Genomic DNA, 17,013 nt, shown 5'->3' on the forward strand with positions numbered 1-17,013 from the left:
AGAGGAAAAAAAGGGTTCAGTTTAAAAAGTGAGCATCAAGGTCTGTGTTTGGCGCTCTCACAATAGGCTTTTCACAACAAGCACACACGGGGGCTGGTGAAGGCCATCGGCGCCTGCTTTGGTCTTTAACAGATTCTGTTCTTTTTCAGGCTGTGGTGTGTTTATCAGGGTCTCACTTTTGTGAGTTATAGTGTGTGCCTTTTAATGTGTGTATGACAATAATCAACCTTCTCCTTTTACTTGAATGTCCTTTGCTAATTTGTACATAACCAGTGGTGCAATCATGCTCTTTTATAAGGAGTAAATAAAATAAGAAATGGCATGTTAGCGTTTGTATCGCCATGGACCCATGTAATATTATAGGAAATATATATTCAAATATTGAAAGCTATTGACTCTGAGTACCACTGTTGCACCGTGCATTTGTAGTCTTTATTGTGGAATACTGTGGAAAAATATTAGGCCCATAGGTACATCGTTGCCTTCAGAGCAACAAGTGAGACGGAAGTGAATATAGAATGGTCTTCAGCATGTACTGGTTCATGCTGACAGGAGTGTGTGGCGTTGTTTGTTTCCTTGTCACATGGAAAAAACATCCCTCTGACTGCTGCTGTACTTGCACATACTCACAGAAAAAGGCTGAGCCAAGTGGAACATAAAGCAGGAGAAAATACAGGACACAGTTGCGCACAATGAACATTCCCAATCGAAACCACATGTTGACCTAAACCACATTTTTTAAACTAAAAGTAAACATCCAGTAAATGTTGTCAACAAGTTCAAAAATAAGGAGAAACTGAACCCAAATGCACCAATATGGCTGACCGTGTCGACGAGATGTGATCAAAAAGTTTAGAGACTGCACCTTTAAGACCCTGCACCCTTTCTGCTTGAACATAATTTTTTGGGCACAGAAAGCGAACCATAAATAGCGTGTAGGTCTGGTGGGGAGTGGCATACATGGTGTTGCAGGTGAAAAAAAGTGGATAGTATCATGAGACTTTGTGCCACAATTCAAGTTGTTTGCATTGAATATTTTCCCACAAACACCTCAGAACGGTACAGTAGAACTTGGTGTTGATAGTTTGACCATGTGGGTCTATTCACGGTCCACAACTTCACCAATGTCTTAGAAAAACGCACCTCGTGCACCTTATCTGACTTTGGACAGTAACAATTGGCCACTCTTGAAACACCAATGCCACTGAAAAAGCCTCTTTGGGCTCATTGCTTCATTGCCGTAGGCTTTCTGAGATACTTCAAGGGCCTTCCTTGCCAATTCTGACAAAAAAATGTGTGTGCGTTCTCTGCTCAAATTTCAGGTCCATGTTGAAATGGCAAATGCACTCGTACCAGTGGTCACAAAAACGAGTGTAACTCAGTTGCTGATGTTGATCAAGCAACATACCTCGGAATATTTACTCACAGAAGTTATAACTCCTCCCTTCCCCAATGCACATCACTGTGCAACACTCCATTCTTGTGCAACAGGAGCCGTTTCTGAACTTTTGATCGCGCCTCGAGTTGCATGTCATTCTGCAGGGCATTGTACGGAGCTCTGTAGTAACCTTCACTGTATTAACTGCCACACACACTCTATATCACTAAGGTCTCTTCATCCTGCTGTCAAATCCCGTCCCCCAGATCGTGTGTTCCACTATAAGCATCATCCGTCCCTCTTGGGTGATTTCTGCGAGTGAACAGCCACACTGTCATAGCTGGCTTTCTTAAGAAAAAAAAAAAAAAAAACCTCTTTTTGTCTCTCTCTTTGTTTTTTCCTGCTGTGTTTCTCTTTCTCCTCAAGCCTGTCATAATCACCCCTTGATTAATATTGACTTTGCTATGTCTGGACTTGCTTGAATCTTGCACGCACATGCTTGCACAGACACAATCTGAGACGATATCCGAATGAAACAGAAGTTCAGCAGCATTCATTAAAATAAAAATACACACACATAAACAACACACGGAGGCAGTACTTATGATTACATGTGCACTTGCGGGGTTGCATATTTTGCTCTCATGCAAAGGTGGTCCTGCAAATCAAAGTCCAAAACCACCAGTTTTTCTGTACATCTATTCACACGCGCACCCAAACATATAAACACCCAGATGTACCCGTCGAAGCCTGCACACAGACTTGTAAACACATGTAACACAGATGAGATGGAGGCCTTTAAGAGAAGGGTGGAGAATTATTACTGGCAGACTAGCATAAACACATAAGCACATGCTGTCACGCATAGGATGAGGACAAAGCTATAAGGGGGCAGTTAAAAGATGACACGAGATGCAAATCAAGGCCATTGGGGCTCCTCATTTTTCCATATTTGACTAGACTGATGACTGTCAGGCAGCATCTGGTTTAAAAAAGGGCTGCGTTGGTACCGTGTAAGAATCTGCAATGTTAAATGTGTGACTCATTGGATGCTGACCTCACCTTTCTACAGACTAATTATTTATGCCTGATTGGCTCCTCTTTGTCTTTCTAGCCATCAACCCCGTTACTTAACACGTGGAGATAACGGGACGGACGGAGGAGGAAGAGAAAGATGGCGAAAAGGAGTAATGAAGCTCTATGTGCTGTCCCTGGTGGGTTTAATGGTGAGTGCTGGCCATAATTCACTCCAACACACACACACACACACACACACACACACACACACACACACACACACACACACACACACACACACACACACACACACACACACACACACACACACACACACACACACACACACACACACACACACACAAGCTCAAATGAATGCACACTCATACACGCCTTTGCACATGCACACAAAGCAATACTTTTGTCTGTCTCTTTGTGTCTTTGTGTGTGTCCTACCCTCCATTTAGACCAGAGCAGAGAAGATATATGGATGTGTGAAACGGAGTGACCTTGACATTCTGGGTGTGTCGGATGGGGGTGGGTGAGGATCGACACTTACTCTGCACCAACTCACCCATATATGAATAATTGTAGTGGTACTGGACTATATTGATTTTCAAAATAGATGCACAATAACAACGATGCTGTAAAATATCTACAATTTGATCAATTAGGATTTGTATTAGAGTTGTTTATATTATTTTATTTAGGTTTTATTTTTAAAGTCTTGAATACACTATAGTCTTCCATAATTCACTTATATTCATTTGAATTTAACATCCTTTATTGTAAATAGAAACCTCATATCTATGCATGGCCAGCTGGAGCTGTTTGGGTGCCTTCGGGAAAAATGTGCTGTTCCATCCGAGGTACCGTCAAACAGCACACACAACACACTACAGAGGGTAGATTCATTCGATTTTCGAAGTTTTGTGTATGCCAAATTGTTTTTCATAGTTTGATTAAACACAACTCTTTAAAGGAATATGTACAAAGTAAACACGGTGTTAAAAAGGCTTTAGAATTACATTTTGACACGGGGACCATCTACAAAATAAGGCCACAACATGAGGTGATAACGGTGATGATCTACGAGCAGTAAAAATGATCTAAAACTAGCTGACACAGCGAGGTGTGTGATTTTAGTCAATGGAGGTTTATTAATGAGGAAAAGTAATCACATACACTTACACCAGGCACTCACTGTAACAACATGGGTTAGTTATTAATCTAGAGTAATGAACCTACTCTGAGATAACATATCCATGTAGGCCAGTAGTGGATGATGTAAGACTCGTTCACACGTACAGTATGACACACAGACACCTCTCTCCGTCTTCAGATGCTGAAACCCAGACATTTCATGGTGACTTTTCATGAGGAATCGTTCGGCCTGCCATCAAAAGGCAGCCTGTTATAGTACAGTATGGTATATTGCGCCCTATGACCCACTGCACACGCATACAATGCAGTCACATGCAGCCACATGCTAGAGTGGGAGGTAATACTCTGGACCCAGAGGGAGATGGGGGATGGGAACATGATGGGGGTTAGTGGGCTTACGCAGCTGCAACAGGATTCAGCACAAGCCGAGCATGGTGCCCCCTCACATGGGGAAATAAAACAGCCGAGGTGTGTGTGTGTGTGTGTGTGTGTGTGTGTGTGTGTGTGTGTGTGTGTGTGTGTGTGTGTGTGTGTGTGTGTGTGTGTGTGTGTGTGTGTGTGTGTGTGTGTGATCTCTATATCTACTGGAGTGATATGAAGGAGGAGATGAGGGTCGGACAGGCATCTTTTCTGTTTCCTGCATGATTATTCCTCCTCATCTCCCTCCCTGCATCCAGCCCAGCATCCCCCTCTCTCCGTCTCTGTGTGAGGCTGTTATTGAAGAGAAGTGGGGTTGACAGTGGAGGAACAGGAGAGAAAAATATACTGAAATAATATAGGAAGGAGGTGTGAGGATGAATGAAGGTGAGAAAAAGAGAGCCGAGGCTGAGGAAATGACTGAGGAAGAAGCGATTTGAAGATTTGATTGCGTGATAAGCATGCTTTCATTTTGCATTTGTTGATCTTCATGAATAAATTAACAGATAAAATCAAATAAAATTGAAGATACATCATTAATTACTCAGATTACATTACTTGCTCAAACGGCTCACGAGTCAAAAACAAATCAATGTGACAAATGAAAAGCATCAATCAACACAATGATTTCCCCTCTTCTAACAGTCCACTCCTGCACTGCTGGTGCTTGAGGTTATCCGGTTCAATCCCATCAATGGCCGAGATGGAAAGAACAAAAATCATTCAGAATCCATGGCGATGCTTCGCCGAGGAAGATAACGAGAAAAGAGCGGGAACATCCATTACCCTTTACTGCTGTTTTTTTGTTTGTTGTCTCTCTTTGTAACCTCTTAGCTTCTTTTCCTCATCCGCATCCTCCCAAGTTTCAGGTGATGATTTAATTCACACCTCTTTTCTTTTCTCATTTTGCCCAAAAACATCTCTTCAGAGTGAAATAGCGTGAGAGTCTCATGCATCCACATCACCATTCATCTTCAGATATCAGGGTCTTTTTTGTGGCAGAGACACAGAAATCAGGCATGGATTCAACAAAAGAAGAAAAAAAATGAAAATGAGGACCGAGTTGTTTTATGTTGTGAGTTTAAACTGAGAAAACATCAGAAGAAAATGTTTCTCTTTTTCTTCTGCTCTAATTATCTTCTTTCCTCCTGGGGTTAATTTCTTTCTGAAACATTATACTATTAAGGATCTTATTAACAAACAACACAATAGGCTTGATGTTCTCAGATAAATAATGAAGTAGGTTGAATATTAAACATGACAGTTCTTTATTACCTGGCCAAAGCAGCTCTAAAGATGTAAAATATACATATTTTTAATGCTTTTAAAGAAAAAACTAACTCTGAACTTTGTATGAACTTCTTTAAAAGCAACAAACAGAGACCAGATCTTTTCAGTCATCAAAGACAAGTGCAAATGAAAGAGAGTTGTAGAAGTTTGTGAGGATGAAAGCAAGGCAGCGCACATAGAGGTGATGCTGCTGTACTTGTAAGAATATCTCGTCTTTCTCTGATGTTGTGTTGTGGGTTTGTTCTTTAGTGTAACTGTGATGATGTAGGACAAACACAGGAAACAAGTTGTCCCCTCATAACATGGTACGTGTTTGACTGCAGCACTTCTTGCGCTGTAGATATTGTCATATTAGAATATGGCAGTTTCAACACCCTGCCACCTCTGACTCTCTAACTAGTTCCTATCACTTCCACTCCTATCTCTATTTCTGTCGTTACATAACACCTCACCTCTTCTTATCACCTTTCACATGATGCCGTGCATCACATCCTCTCATGCTTGTACTTGTGATGTGCCCATATGGATGCACACACCGTAAATCCTAAAGGAAAAGAGGATTGGGTTTTTTTGCCGCATGTTTATTGTGCGTGCGTGTGTGTGTGTGCGCGTGCGTGTGTGTGTGTGAAGAGATCTGTCATCGCACCACAGGCTGTGAGTGTGAGCTATAATCTGCCTTGATGACGCTGATCACAGCCTGTGAATGGAGGTGCTGCGGGACAATGCTCAACCGCTCTGTGCCAGTGTGCCATTACAGAGATGACATCATTCCTCTGCAGCACTTAGCGCGCGCATGCACGCTCTCTCATGCACCTCACACACACACACACACGCACACACACACACACACACACACACACACACACACACACACACACACACACACACACACACACACACACACACACACACACATATAGTAGTATCATTTACGACTGCTCAGTTCTCCTGTCATGGATCCATCCTTGTGCGTCCAGCAGCAATTAGCACACGTGTTTGTATGGATGTGTGTGTGTGTGGAGCAGCAGTTGAGATAAGTTATAGAGATCATGCGAGAGGCCAGCTATCAAGATTAAGAGAAGCCCCACCACCACATCTATCAATTGGGCAGCATCGGTTCTGGGAGATGAGAAGCCCACTAATGGCCATATCTCAACAGATCCATCACATCTCCATCTTGTTTACACTTTGAACCCCACACCACTGGCTGTGATGACTCACTTCTCATTACCCAGTCAGTGTGTGTCTCCACTTGTGTGCAGGATTATAGATAGATAGATGGATGAATAGATACGTACATAAATATATACATAGATACAAACATACAGTACATCGATAGATACAAAGATGGTGGAAAAATACGACAGTACTGAGGGGTATGAAGGTCTAGCATGAATACACAGACTGTGTGTCATGTATTACTCTGCATTCACCTTGTTTTTTCTTCATTTCAGGCCCAACCTGTTGGCCAACCTGTCATTATGAATAATAGCATTGGAAGCCAGGAGCCACACGTGGTCTGACCAGGCAGTGAGTTTCTGTTTTGCTTCTTTAAATTGCAAAGTTATTATGTCTTTGTTGTGGTTCAGACATAATTTGTTGGTTGTGTTGCCTGACGACATCAAACAGTGATGTTGGTCAAATACCTTTGACAAATGAAGGTGGGGCGAGAAACTGTCCATCAGTGAGCGCACTGGGATTAGTGAACAGAATTTAGTCATAGATCAACAAGGCATGATACATGTCACGTATTATGATGAATAATGTGGTGGCACACAAACTCACAGATTCCATCCCGATATTTTTTTTCTTTTATAAGTTTCATAAGCATCATGTTGTATTTGATTACTTGGAGTATTTATACTGTCATTGTTGCTGTAATTTGCTGTGTTTGTGCACGATTTAATGAACTGGTGGAGACACTACTTCTAAATTACCGTGGGCATTTCTGAACTGCCACTGTCACATATGAGGCATATATCTGAAATATGCTAATATTAGCTAAAACAGTCATTTTTATACAGTGTCAATCTTTCAAAAGAAGCATTTTAACATGTCTCTCGACCGGCTCCTCCCAGCTGTACCTTGCTGTACCTTGATTTCATCTTCTGTCAGGTGATAGCAGGTCTTCTTATGTGGTCTTGTAGCTGTCACAATGGATGAAACTATGACTCACAATCCTGGCTTTATAAACACTGACATCAACAACGTTATATAATACGCTACCTGGTGAGCTGGATTCAGGAGGTGGAAGGCCTCGTTCCAGATCTGTGAACCACTGCACATATCTCAGATTTGTTCAGTGATTCAATTTTGCCTGTTATTGTTGCTATTGATTGTTGTTTTGACAGGTTAGAGAAAGAAATAATATGTCAGAGCTTAGTGGATATGATTAGGAAACGGGAAGGATTCTCCCTATCGAGCGACATGATTGAAAAATAGCAACAGAAAAATGTTATTAAGCATGAAAGACATCAATGCAATTGTTGTTAAGTGCACATATTCACAACAAATAATGTGCTGCTACAGCTGCTGTGTCAAATGAAACTAGCTGGATAAACACATCACCTGCTGATGTTGATTACAGCAAAGCAAAATGATTACCCCCCCTCTCAGCATTAAATAGGCTAACATTAAAGTGAATTCATAAATCTGTTTAATCAAAAGAAATGACCCTTCAGTCTGGTTCTCCGTCTAGGAAAATGCATCTTCAGGTGAGTCAAATTACACTCAAAAGACTACAAATCCTCTTTGTATGCTGCAGTTGATGGCTCAGAGCATCAGCTGCGTGTTTTTGACTTTCAGAAAGCTCTTAAGGCTTTTTACTGCAAGCATACTTTGTACACGGAGTTCTGACTCACGACAATACATGCCGTGCGCGATAAACAATAAAGACAAGAGTTCATGTGTGCATGGGAAGTACTCACATGGCACTCAGAGGATGATCTTTAAGGAACAAAGCCGCTCAGGTCGAATTACATCCCAATCTCACACGGTGAGTAACATTTCCTTAAAAGCACCACCTGTGTGTCAGACAGCCTTCTCATTCTGTATAAAAACATAAAAACATCTGTAACCTAATGCGCACATACAGAATATTGCTATCATGTGAAAATAGGTATCAGTTCCTCGTTACGGCTTTGGAGATATGAGGATGTTGGTGATAAACGATGTTAATCGCAAACACGTACACATCCTCAAACAGTACATTAACACATACTCTACACTTGTTCACATGACGAACACTCTTCAGTAGAATCATGTGCTAATTTCTGCCGGCGCGCTGACTACGCATGTTACTTGCTTTCAGTATTAAAACAAAGTTGACGTTTGCAAAATTTGAGCCTGCTGATATGGAACAAGGCAGAGGCAAATAAAAAAAAATAAAAAAACTCAAAATGTGGGTGGAGATGAGTACGGAGGGCAAACAAATAGACAGTCATTTAGTTATGACTTGACATAAAACCAGCGAGCGAGACAAGCAGCAGGAACAAGAAACGGACCGCAGATAGGTTTAGCTGCGTATAAAATGACATGAGCTTATAGCTGTGGAATGCTCTAATTTTAACTAACTATATGAAATACAAAATTTGAAAGTCACATTTATTGTTCTGGCAGTGAAAAACAATGGTATGTTAATGATGATGCACATAATTTGGCTTAGAATTACAGAAATTTAAGTCTGGATGTGCGGTTGTTGTCCTAAAATAAGCAGAGGAAAACAAAAAGAAATTGAAAAACAGTCGAGTCTCCAGCCGTAACCTCACTGACCTCATACAGACTGGTGTCACAGCCGCCAGGCCAGACTTTTAGTCAGTCAGGTGACCAGCTGACTTGGAAGTGCTATTGAAATGTGGCTTTGGTATTTGTAGTTGTGGTGAGCTTGCTCTCTTGGTCATAAAGCTTTTTGGAGTATTTTGGAGTTTGCAGTCAACGCTGAGCTTAGCAATGTCTGTTTAGAAGATCAGTGTTTCTTCTTTTTTTTTCCTTTTCCTTTATGAAATGTCCCTTGTTCATGAAGGAGTGCTTGAAGACACCAAACAAACTGAAAGGACTCTGTTTGTTTGATGTTCTTTTGTATATTTGAATACAAATGGAAGGGCCACATTGGTAGGCCTAAAGTACCTAGATCCATGTCTTATGTTTGGTAAAAATGACAAATGGTGTGGTTGTGAATACTGTATATGACAACACAGCTTAGGTTTCACAAATTGTTTTTTATGCTGACAATGAGCAAAGACAACATATTTGAAAGTCAGGCATTGCTCAGATTTGTTCAAGCAAATGTATTTTAGCTACCTTCAAAAATCACAAGCTTCACAATCGGCTCACTTGTCATGTCACATGTGTGTGAAGAACATAATCCAAAGAAAAAGAAAAAACGTCACAGGCAACACCATTTAGATCTCCGTAAATCCAAAAACCCAGCTGCAGTTACCGCTTATCACCGCAGGTGTCGCCAAAGACAACCAATCAGGTGATGACTTTTAGCTAGCATATCCTGGGTTTTGGAAATTTCTGGGGTGCTCAGGCCAAACTACCAAACCAAACTCTTCTAAAATAACCTCATAACGAGTAGACTCTGAAACTCCCATACATTTTCAAATTTGTTGATATTATAATTGTTTGCTGAAATATTTTCTGTATTTTTTAAAAACTCCTTACATGACGGTCTAAATGCAAAATTTCACATTTTGGTATTTCTGTATTGTTAATTTTAAAGATATAAAGACAAGAAGAGTATCAGTATCCACTTAAAAAAAAAATCTCCAGATTACCAGTCCTAAATGTTATGACGTGTAACCCTGTTAACATAATGCTATCATGATAACCAGATCTTATTTCTTAAATTCTTCTTGTATGTGATCCTCACTTGAACTGAATGAAAATAATTAGTTGCGAAGCCAGAGCTTTCATTAACACTGCTAAGATCATTATATGTCATTAAAAAGATAAAACAGATATTCATCTTCCCATAACTGCTTTACTCTGAAGATTACTTAAAAGTTTTCCCAGTAATCTTAGTTTTATGGATGACTCATTAACTTCAGACTTAAGCTGTACTTATGCACACATAGAAACACACGCATACCCCCCCAGAAACATACCGGTTAATGTGAAATTATCTGTTTATGATAACAGGCTTGACCCTTGACGGTGGAGAAATGTGGCCTATTGGCTGTTCTGAGAGAAAGCAAGACGTCAACAAAGTGTTGAACCTGTGTTAATATCTGATGGAGAGGCCTGAAGGGGAAGATTTTAGTCGCACAACTCTCCCTCTCTCTTTATATTTCGCAACAACGGAGGAAAAGTACCCAGCCCAGTGTCAGGTATCAGAGGATTGCTGTACGTCTGCTCTCGTTTAATGCAGCCTTACACCAAACAAACATTGCGCAATAGGACTTCCAAGAACTTGAGTAGAACATGGAGTTGTTTTGCTGTTTAGATCCCCACAGACTGACATGAGGAAGAGATTTATTGGCTGCAGGGAGTGCGAGGTTAAATTTGTTCATGCACAAGTGCTCCAACACACGCGCACATGCTTGAGAATTAACAGCACATGTAAGGCAAGCAAGAGCTATGACATTTTCCTTGCTGGGCTGAAAACTCCTATCATTGGCTGCTAAAAGCACATTTGCTCTTCCACAGCACTTGTAAAATGGATGTTTTTGTAAGACTTTAAAAAAAATAAGTTAAGACAAGGACACCGAAAGAGTGTGGAGCCTCACCAAGCTTTATTTACATGCGCACCATTTCTTATACAAACTAGATTACAATTCAAAATGGAATACACAGGAAAAATACCCACTAACATCAAGTCGAGTAGAAGCAAGATTAATAAAGGGCAAAGTTCAAAGGGAAAAGTTCAGAGGGCGTATGAAGGGGAGCTGGCCTGGGCTTCTTAACAAGGATGGAAGGATTCAAGAGAAGATAATAAAAAGGAAACGTCCAAGAGGTGATTAAGGTATCTAGTGGTATGTCTCTATCTTTTATTTGTGTATTTTCTTAGCTTTAAATCAGCATGTGTTGTGCTGCGTGTGCGTGTGTGCGTGTGTGTGTGTGTCAGACATGAAAGGAGATCATCTGTCTACTGAGTGGTTGTGTGGAAGGCTGGCTCCACTATGACTAAGTGTAAACCATCTGCCTCAAAGAGCCAAGACATTTTACACTGAATGTACAAAATGTTAGGAACACCCTTCTGCGATCAAGATTTGCAGTTTATCAGGGATCAATAATCTCTCTTTAAAAAGACAGGATTACTACGTTCCCTGGATTCACCTCGTCAGTCTTCTTCACAGGTTAAGTAAAGCAATATTTTGTACAGTCACTGTAGATGAATTCAAATGCTTAGCAGTTCAGGTGATGGCTCAGGATTCCCTCTGTCAAAAGAAAATGATGGATAAGTGTTCTGGAAATTTTTTGATGTAACAAGGTCCAGCTCGTTGTCAGGTGACACTTCAACCACGTCGAAGTTATAACCAACGGCTCACTGATAGCACTGGGACATGAACCGACTCCACTTGGAATAAATCAAGTGTGAAGCACAGGAACGTCCGTTAAGGAGGCTCTCCCTTACGTCAATGAACACACACTCGTACTAATAAACCCATTGATGTGAGAGGATAGTGCAAATGCTCCTCTGTAAGCCCTGATTTGTAAAAAAATGGGACCGGAGTGTGTATTTGAGTGCTTAAAAACGCAGGGTTTCCTCTCTGTATTACAATTTCTGTGGAGGGACGGCACCACTGGAAAGGTCGATGGGGGTACAGCTAGCTCATGCACTAAACCTCAGATAGCACGGTAGATCATTCTAGCAACCATGCACACCACTCCTCTGCCTTGGCCTCAAAGTGATATACACAAATCTGTACACTATTATACACAGCAGGGAATCCACTTCATGTCACTACCCCAAACAGAGAAGGGGTACCAGGGTCTCCAGATGCTACAACAATGGTGCTCGCCACCATTTTCAAAATCTGGTTCAACATTAAATTGCTGGTAACAGTGTTCCCTCCTACCTGGCACAAAACGTTGTTCAATATTTCTTCAACTTCAGAGGTATCACAAAATCCAAGGGTCAAGTACTACATGAGTATATAAAGGACATACAGCGAGTATATATGCATTTCACACAATTCATAATGCATAAATACATACATGCATACAGTCAGCTGTGCTGTATGCACCGTGAGGGATTACACATCCTCGTGAGATAAATTCAACTGAAATGAACTCCATAGATAAACACATATGCACATTAACATGTACTCAGGAGATACAGGAAGTCACCTGCAGGAGCACCAGGCGTGTCCATGACTGTGTGTGTGTGTGTGTGTGTGTGTGTGTGTGTGTGTGTGTGTGTGTGTGTGTGTGTGTGTGTGTGTGTGTGTGTGTGTGTGTGTGTGTGTGTGTGAGACGAGTCCAACAAGAGGAGAAAAAAAAGTTGTATGATGGCAAAACCAAAAATAACAGACTGCGTGAAGTAATAATCCTGACGTTTATGTTCCTTCCTCCTCTTCATCTCGACGGCCAAAAGTTCACAGATTACAAGTTCACAAACACAAAGCATTATGTTGGGTTTTTTTGTGTGTTTTTTTGTGATTTTTTTTTTTTTTTTTTAATCGAGAAATGCTAAAATACCATTTTAATGTGACTTGATGTTACTTAAACGGGAAGCCTCCCTTTTCCCCCCCTGAGTGATTCTGTATATGCATAACAAGCCCCACAAACTCATGTTAAGAAAACAGCAGAGCTCAACACAGATCCCTGCTAATATTTTTTTTTTCCTATCTGTGTGTGTAACATACTGTACGAGTGTGTGCGTGTGTGTGCTGCGATTTGGCTGCCAGCATATCCTACTGTTTGTTTCAAGTAATTTGGCAATATACACAGATAGCTTATTGTTTTACTCAAGAAACAAATGGCTTCTAGAGGAATGAGCCTAAAAAAACCCTGCTCCCCCTGCCGTCTTCAACCTCGCCGTGCTACAAGTGGCCGCAGCGCTGGGCTTCTGCAGGTCTTGGGTAAAAACATAGAAAAAAAGAAAACGGAACAAACAAAATGCACGGCTTTGCTCTCAGGACAGGATTCAACACTGTTTATATATAGCACCTGTTATGGTGTGGAAATGTTCACAACCCTAGGACACAGGTATTCATTTTGGCTACATCATATGCTGTGATAACGACCTCAACAGAACTCACCCGAAACTAAGAAAAGACAGACAAGATCTTTTCCCACTTCTTTAACTTTCCGCTGCCCTCCACTGTACAAAAATCCATGACAGAGATTTTCTTCTTTTCTCATTTTTTTTTACAGTTTGATATACACAAGGATAAAACATATGTTCTAGTATTCGGCTAATTGTAATATAACCCTCAGTATGCTGCAGTTAATTTCAATTCAAGCAATTAATAATAACAAAAATAGCAAGTGCATGGCATGAAATTGAGGAATTTTAACTTCTAAAGTGTCTGAGATTTTGCAAACTGGGGCAAAGTGACAACTTGGTCTGAATGTGTGTTTGCATGTACTGTATGCGTGGCTGCTCAATGAGTAAGACACTCCGTTACCATCTCTTCATTTCACCAATACACCAATTCTTTTTGTACGGACATGTTATGATCCAGAAACGAAAACAGAAAATCCAAGAAACAAACACGGAACATTTAAAATTTCTAAGAACAGAGGGGATTCTTTTTTTTCTTTTTTTTTCAACATAATACGTCCCAGGAAACCACTAGATCAGATTTACACCACATTACTTCTTGATTTTTTCACTTTACACTTCTGTCTTTTTTTTTTTTAGCCTTCAATGGGAACAACTGCACCGTGCACTCCTTCCTTCTTTGCTTGATGTGTCGTCCTTTTATTCCACCTGAAACCCCTTCTGATAAGCAGTGTCTCTTTGATATCAGCAGACTAGGTGTCAAAGGAAAATTGCATAATTCTAAGATTTGTGAGTTTGTTGTGGTTGTTTGCTTTCTTTTTGTTGTTGTTGTTGTTGTTTCACAGGAGGCTTTGAGGGCTGATGTGCAGCATCTCTCGTGTCTGTCGGATCGTTCACGGTTCACCAGTGTGGGAGAGAAAGGTAAAGCTCTCAAAGAGGAAGTCTTCTGTAAACACAGGGTTTATATTTTACATTGTGCTGATGGCAGGTTTGGCAAAAAGGATGGTGTTTGTCTGATCTTCTCTTGCACCACACAGTTCAGACCTGGAGAGATAAAGCATATATGATTATGTTTGAGTATTTGCTCTATGCTTTAAACCATAAAAAACTTTTTTAGTCTTGGTCTACAGTCCAACTAAAGATGTGCTGATCGGTTAGCTTAGCTCAGTGCGACTATTACTCAAACCTTTAGTCTTTTCTGTGATTATAGTCTGGAAACCCCATTTGCATTAAGGTTTGCTCAGCCACTGTGACGGGCAAACCAATCAGTGATCTTTTGGTTTGGCAAAGTGCGATAATGTTGAAGTTGTTCTACCAATGGTGGCAGTGGAAGGGTTAAAGGTGGCTCAAATAGTTTCAAAATTAACCCTAAGGTCTATGCCCAATATGATGCAATGACTGGAAACAATCCCCAATGGAGCATGCCCAGACCCAGATATTCATGCAGTGACAATTGACCTTTACGATGGAACTGGAAGTGCTGACACACCGAACAAACATTTTCAAAGATTTACTCCATTGATTCCTTTTTCAACAGGAGATGAAAAGTTTTTCAGCACTTTTCCCCGAAACACAGCAGAATACTTCTTATTACAGGTGTAACACAATTAGCTAAAAGATACGGCCCAGGAAATGAGGATGGACTTACTGAAAACATCGTGCAAATTGAGTTGGTCTTGTTATTACAAGTTAGTTATAAAGTTGATTCACTCCAACATGTTTTTTTTATTTTTTATAAACCATACAGATAGATTTTCATAAGCCTAGAAAACATTGTTGGAGTTTCCACTTACTATTAAGCAGTGATTTGTCGCTTCATATCTGAAAATATCGCAGTCCTTCACAGAGAACTTTACAGAGTCACCATTTTGGAAAAAAAAAAAAAAGGGGGCACGAGTACCTGACTTTGTTGGATCAGTGCATTCCCACTTCATACATCTGAATAGGGTCATGCAAACAACACTAAAACATACACACCTGCGCTGCTCCTACCTCTCAGCCGGGTACCCAGCTCTGAGAGGTCTGCTTGGTGCTTGTGAAGTTGCCGACTCCATTCATGTTGGCCAGAGAGTCAAAGTTAAAATCCAGGCCATCTGCATCCATGAGCTCATTCCTGATAATGGAGTCCATGTCACACTCCAGGCTGCCATTGAAGATGTCCAGGTCCAGATCTGTTGGGAAACAATCCTGACAGATCCCTCCACTGCTGCTTACTGTTCCATTCAGGAAGATTGAGGTGTCGATCTGCATGGAGGAAGACCCATTTCCTCCCAAGGGTGAGAGCAGAATCTGCTGTTTGGCATTAGCCAGAGCGTTAGCCTCGTTGGCTAGATTTAAAGAAGACCTCAGGGAGCTCTGGTTGTGGTTGTTACTTTGAAGCATCTCCCGTTGGCTGCCCTGAAGTCCTCCGGTGGTCCCAAAGGTCATTACGGGATCATTGCGGAGCATGAGGCCACGGCGGGAGTTCTGTGAAATGACAGCAGCTGCGCTAGCCTGAGACATCAGCGGGTCAGACTGAGTCATCATGACATCACTGTGGTTGTGACTGTCAGAGTTGAGCAGGTCTTGTAGTGTCTGGCTGCCAAAGCGAGACATGCTGATGCTGGAGAAGGACGTTTGCTTGTTCTCCTGGATGGTCTGCATGGGGGACGGACGCAGAGAGGAGCCCGTTGTGTGAGGGCCGAAGATGGAGTTACTGTAGCTATTACCTCCACCGTTGGAAGAGGAGTTGGAGGATGGAGAGGAAGTTGAGGGAGGTGATCCTATCCCATTGGGTTTGGACCCAAAACTGAACCCCGAGGAACCATTAGGTGCAGTCTGGCTGGAAGTGGTTGGCACCAGGTTGATGTTATCTAGCAACTCATCCATCAGGTCATCTGTGAGTCCATCATTAAGGTTCATTGTACCTGCCAGGTCTGCCAGGCGGGGTAGCTCGGTCGGCACAGCCTTCCCGTTGGTCGTGGCGTTCCCAGGAGACAGCGCTCTGCCAGGGCTGGAGTAGAGCATCGGCGAGAGAGGAGGCTCATCATCAGGCACCTCGTCCAGCTCGGGGTTAGCTAGAATGGGTGAGAGACGGCCACTCAATGTGCTGGCGTTGGAGTTAGTGCGAGAGCGGAAGTCTGTCCAGGCATCCAGCTCCTCGCTGCTGCGTGACGTTGGGCTTCCAGGCCACTTGGACAGACCTGAAGGACTGTCTCCACCACCCTCACCGGCTGCAGCAGCTGCAGCCTGCAGGGCAGCCTTCTTCTTGGCAGCGCGGCCACGGGCGGACTTGGTGTACTTGTTGCTGTTGTCCATAGAGACTGCTCGGCGCCGTGGAGCCTTGCCCCCCTTTCCTCCCTCTGGATTGATCATCCACCAGGAACTCTTTCCTGTTCCCTCGTTCTGGACACGGATGAAACGACTGTGGAGGGAAAGGTTGTGCCGGATGGAGTTCTGTAACAAAAGAAAGAGAAAGACACTGCATTGAGCGCGGTGTGCAAAATCCTTTTGAAACAGTTACTCAAACTACAAGCGTCATCAGTATTGATTTGTTTTATTCATTCTTTCCTTTTGCCAATACAACATTCAATGA

At 41.9% G+C, this 17,013-nt stretch overlaps 1 protein-coding gene across 1 annotated transcript in view; it reads right to left on the reverse strand.

The window, feature by feature from the left end:
• Positions 1-10,979: 10,979 nt before the first annotated feature.
• The window catches only part of foxo3b (forkhead box O3b), a 42,019-nt gene continuing 35,985 nt past the window's right edge, over positions 10,980-17,013 (reverse strand). Inside the window, exons 3-4 of the mRNA XM_069721677.1 lie at positions 15,417-16,874; positions 10,980-14,483 (exon numbers count right to left, since the gene is read on the reverse strand). Coding sequence (XP_069577778.1) covers positions 15,435-16,874 — 1,440 coding nt within the window. The 3' untranslated portion in view covers positions 10,980-14,483; positions 15,417-15,434. The remainder of the gene's footprint in view (positions 14,484-15,416; positions 16,875-17,013) is intronic.

This window comes from Brachyistius frenatus, unplaced genomic scaffold (genome assembly GCF_029030835.1).
Source record: "Brachyistius frenatus isolate BFR_SWC_R1_liver_20210118 unplaced genomic scaffold, ASM2903083v1 Contig_270, whole genome shotgun sequence".
NCBI classification, from domain to species: domain Eukaryota; kingdom Metazoa; phylum Chordata; class Actinopteri; family Embiotocidae; genus Brachyistius; species Brachyistius frenatus.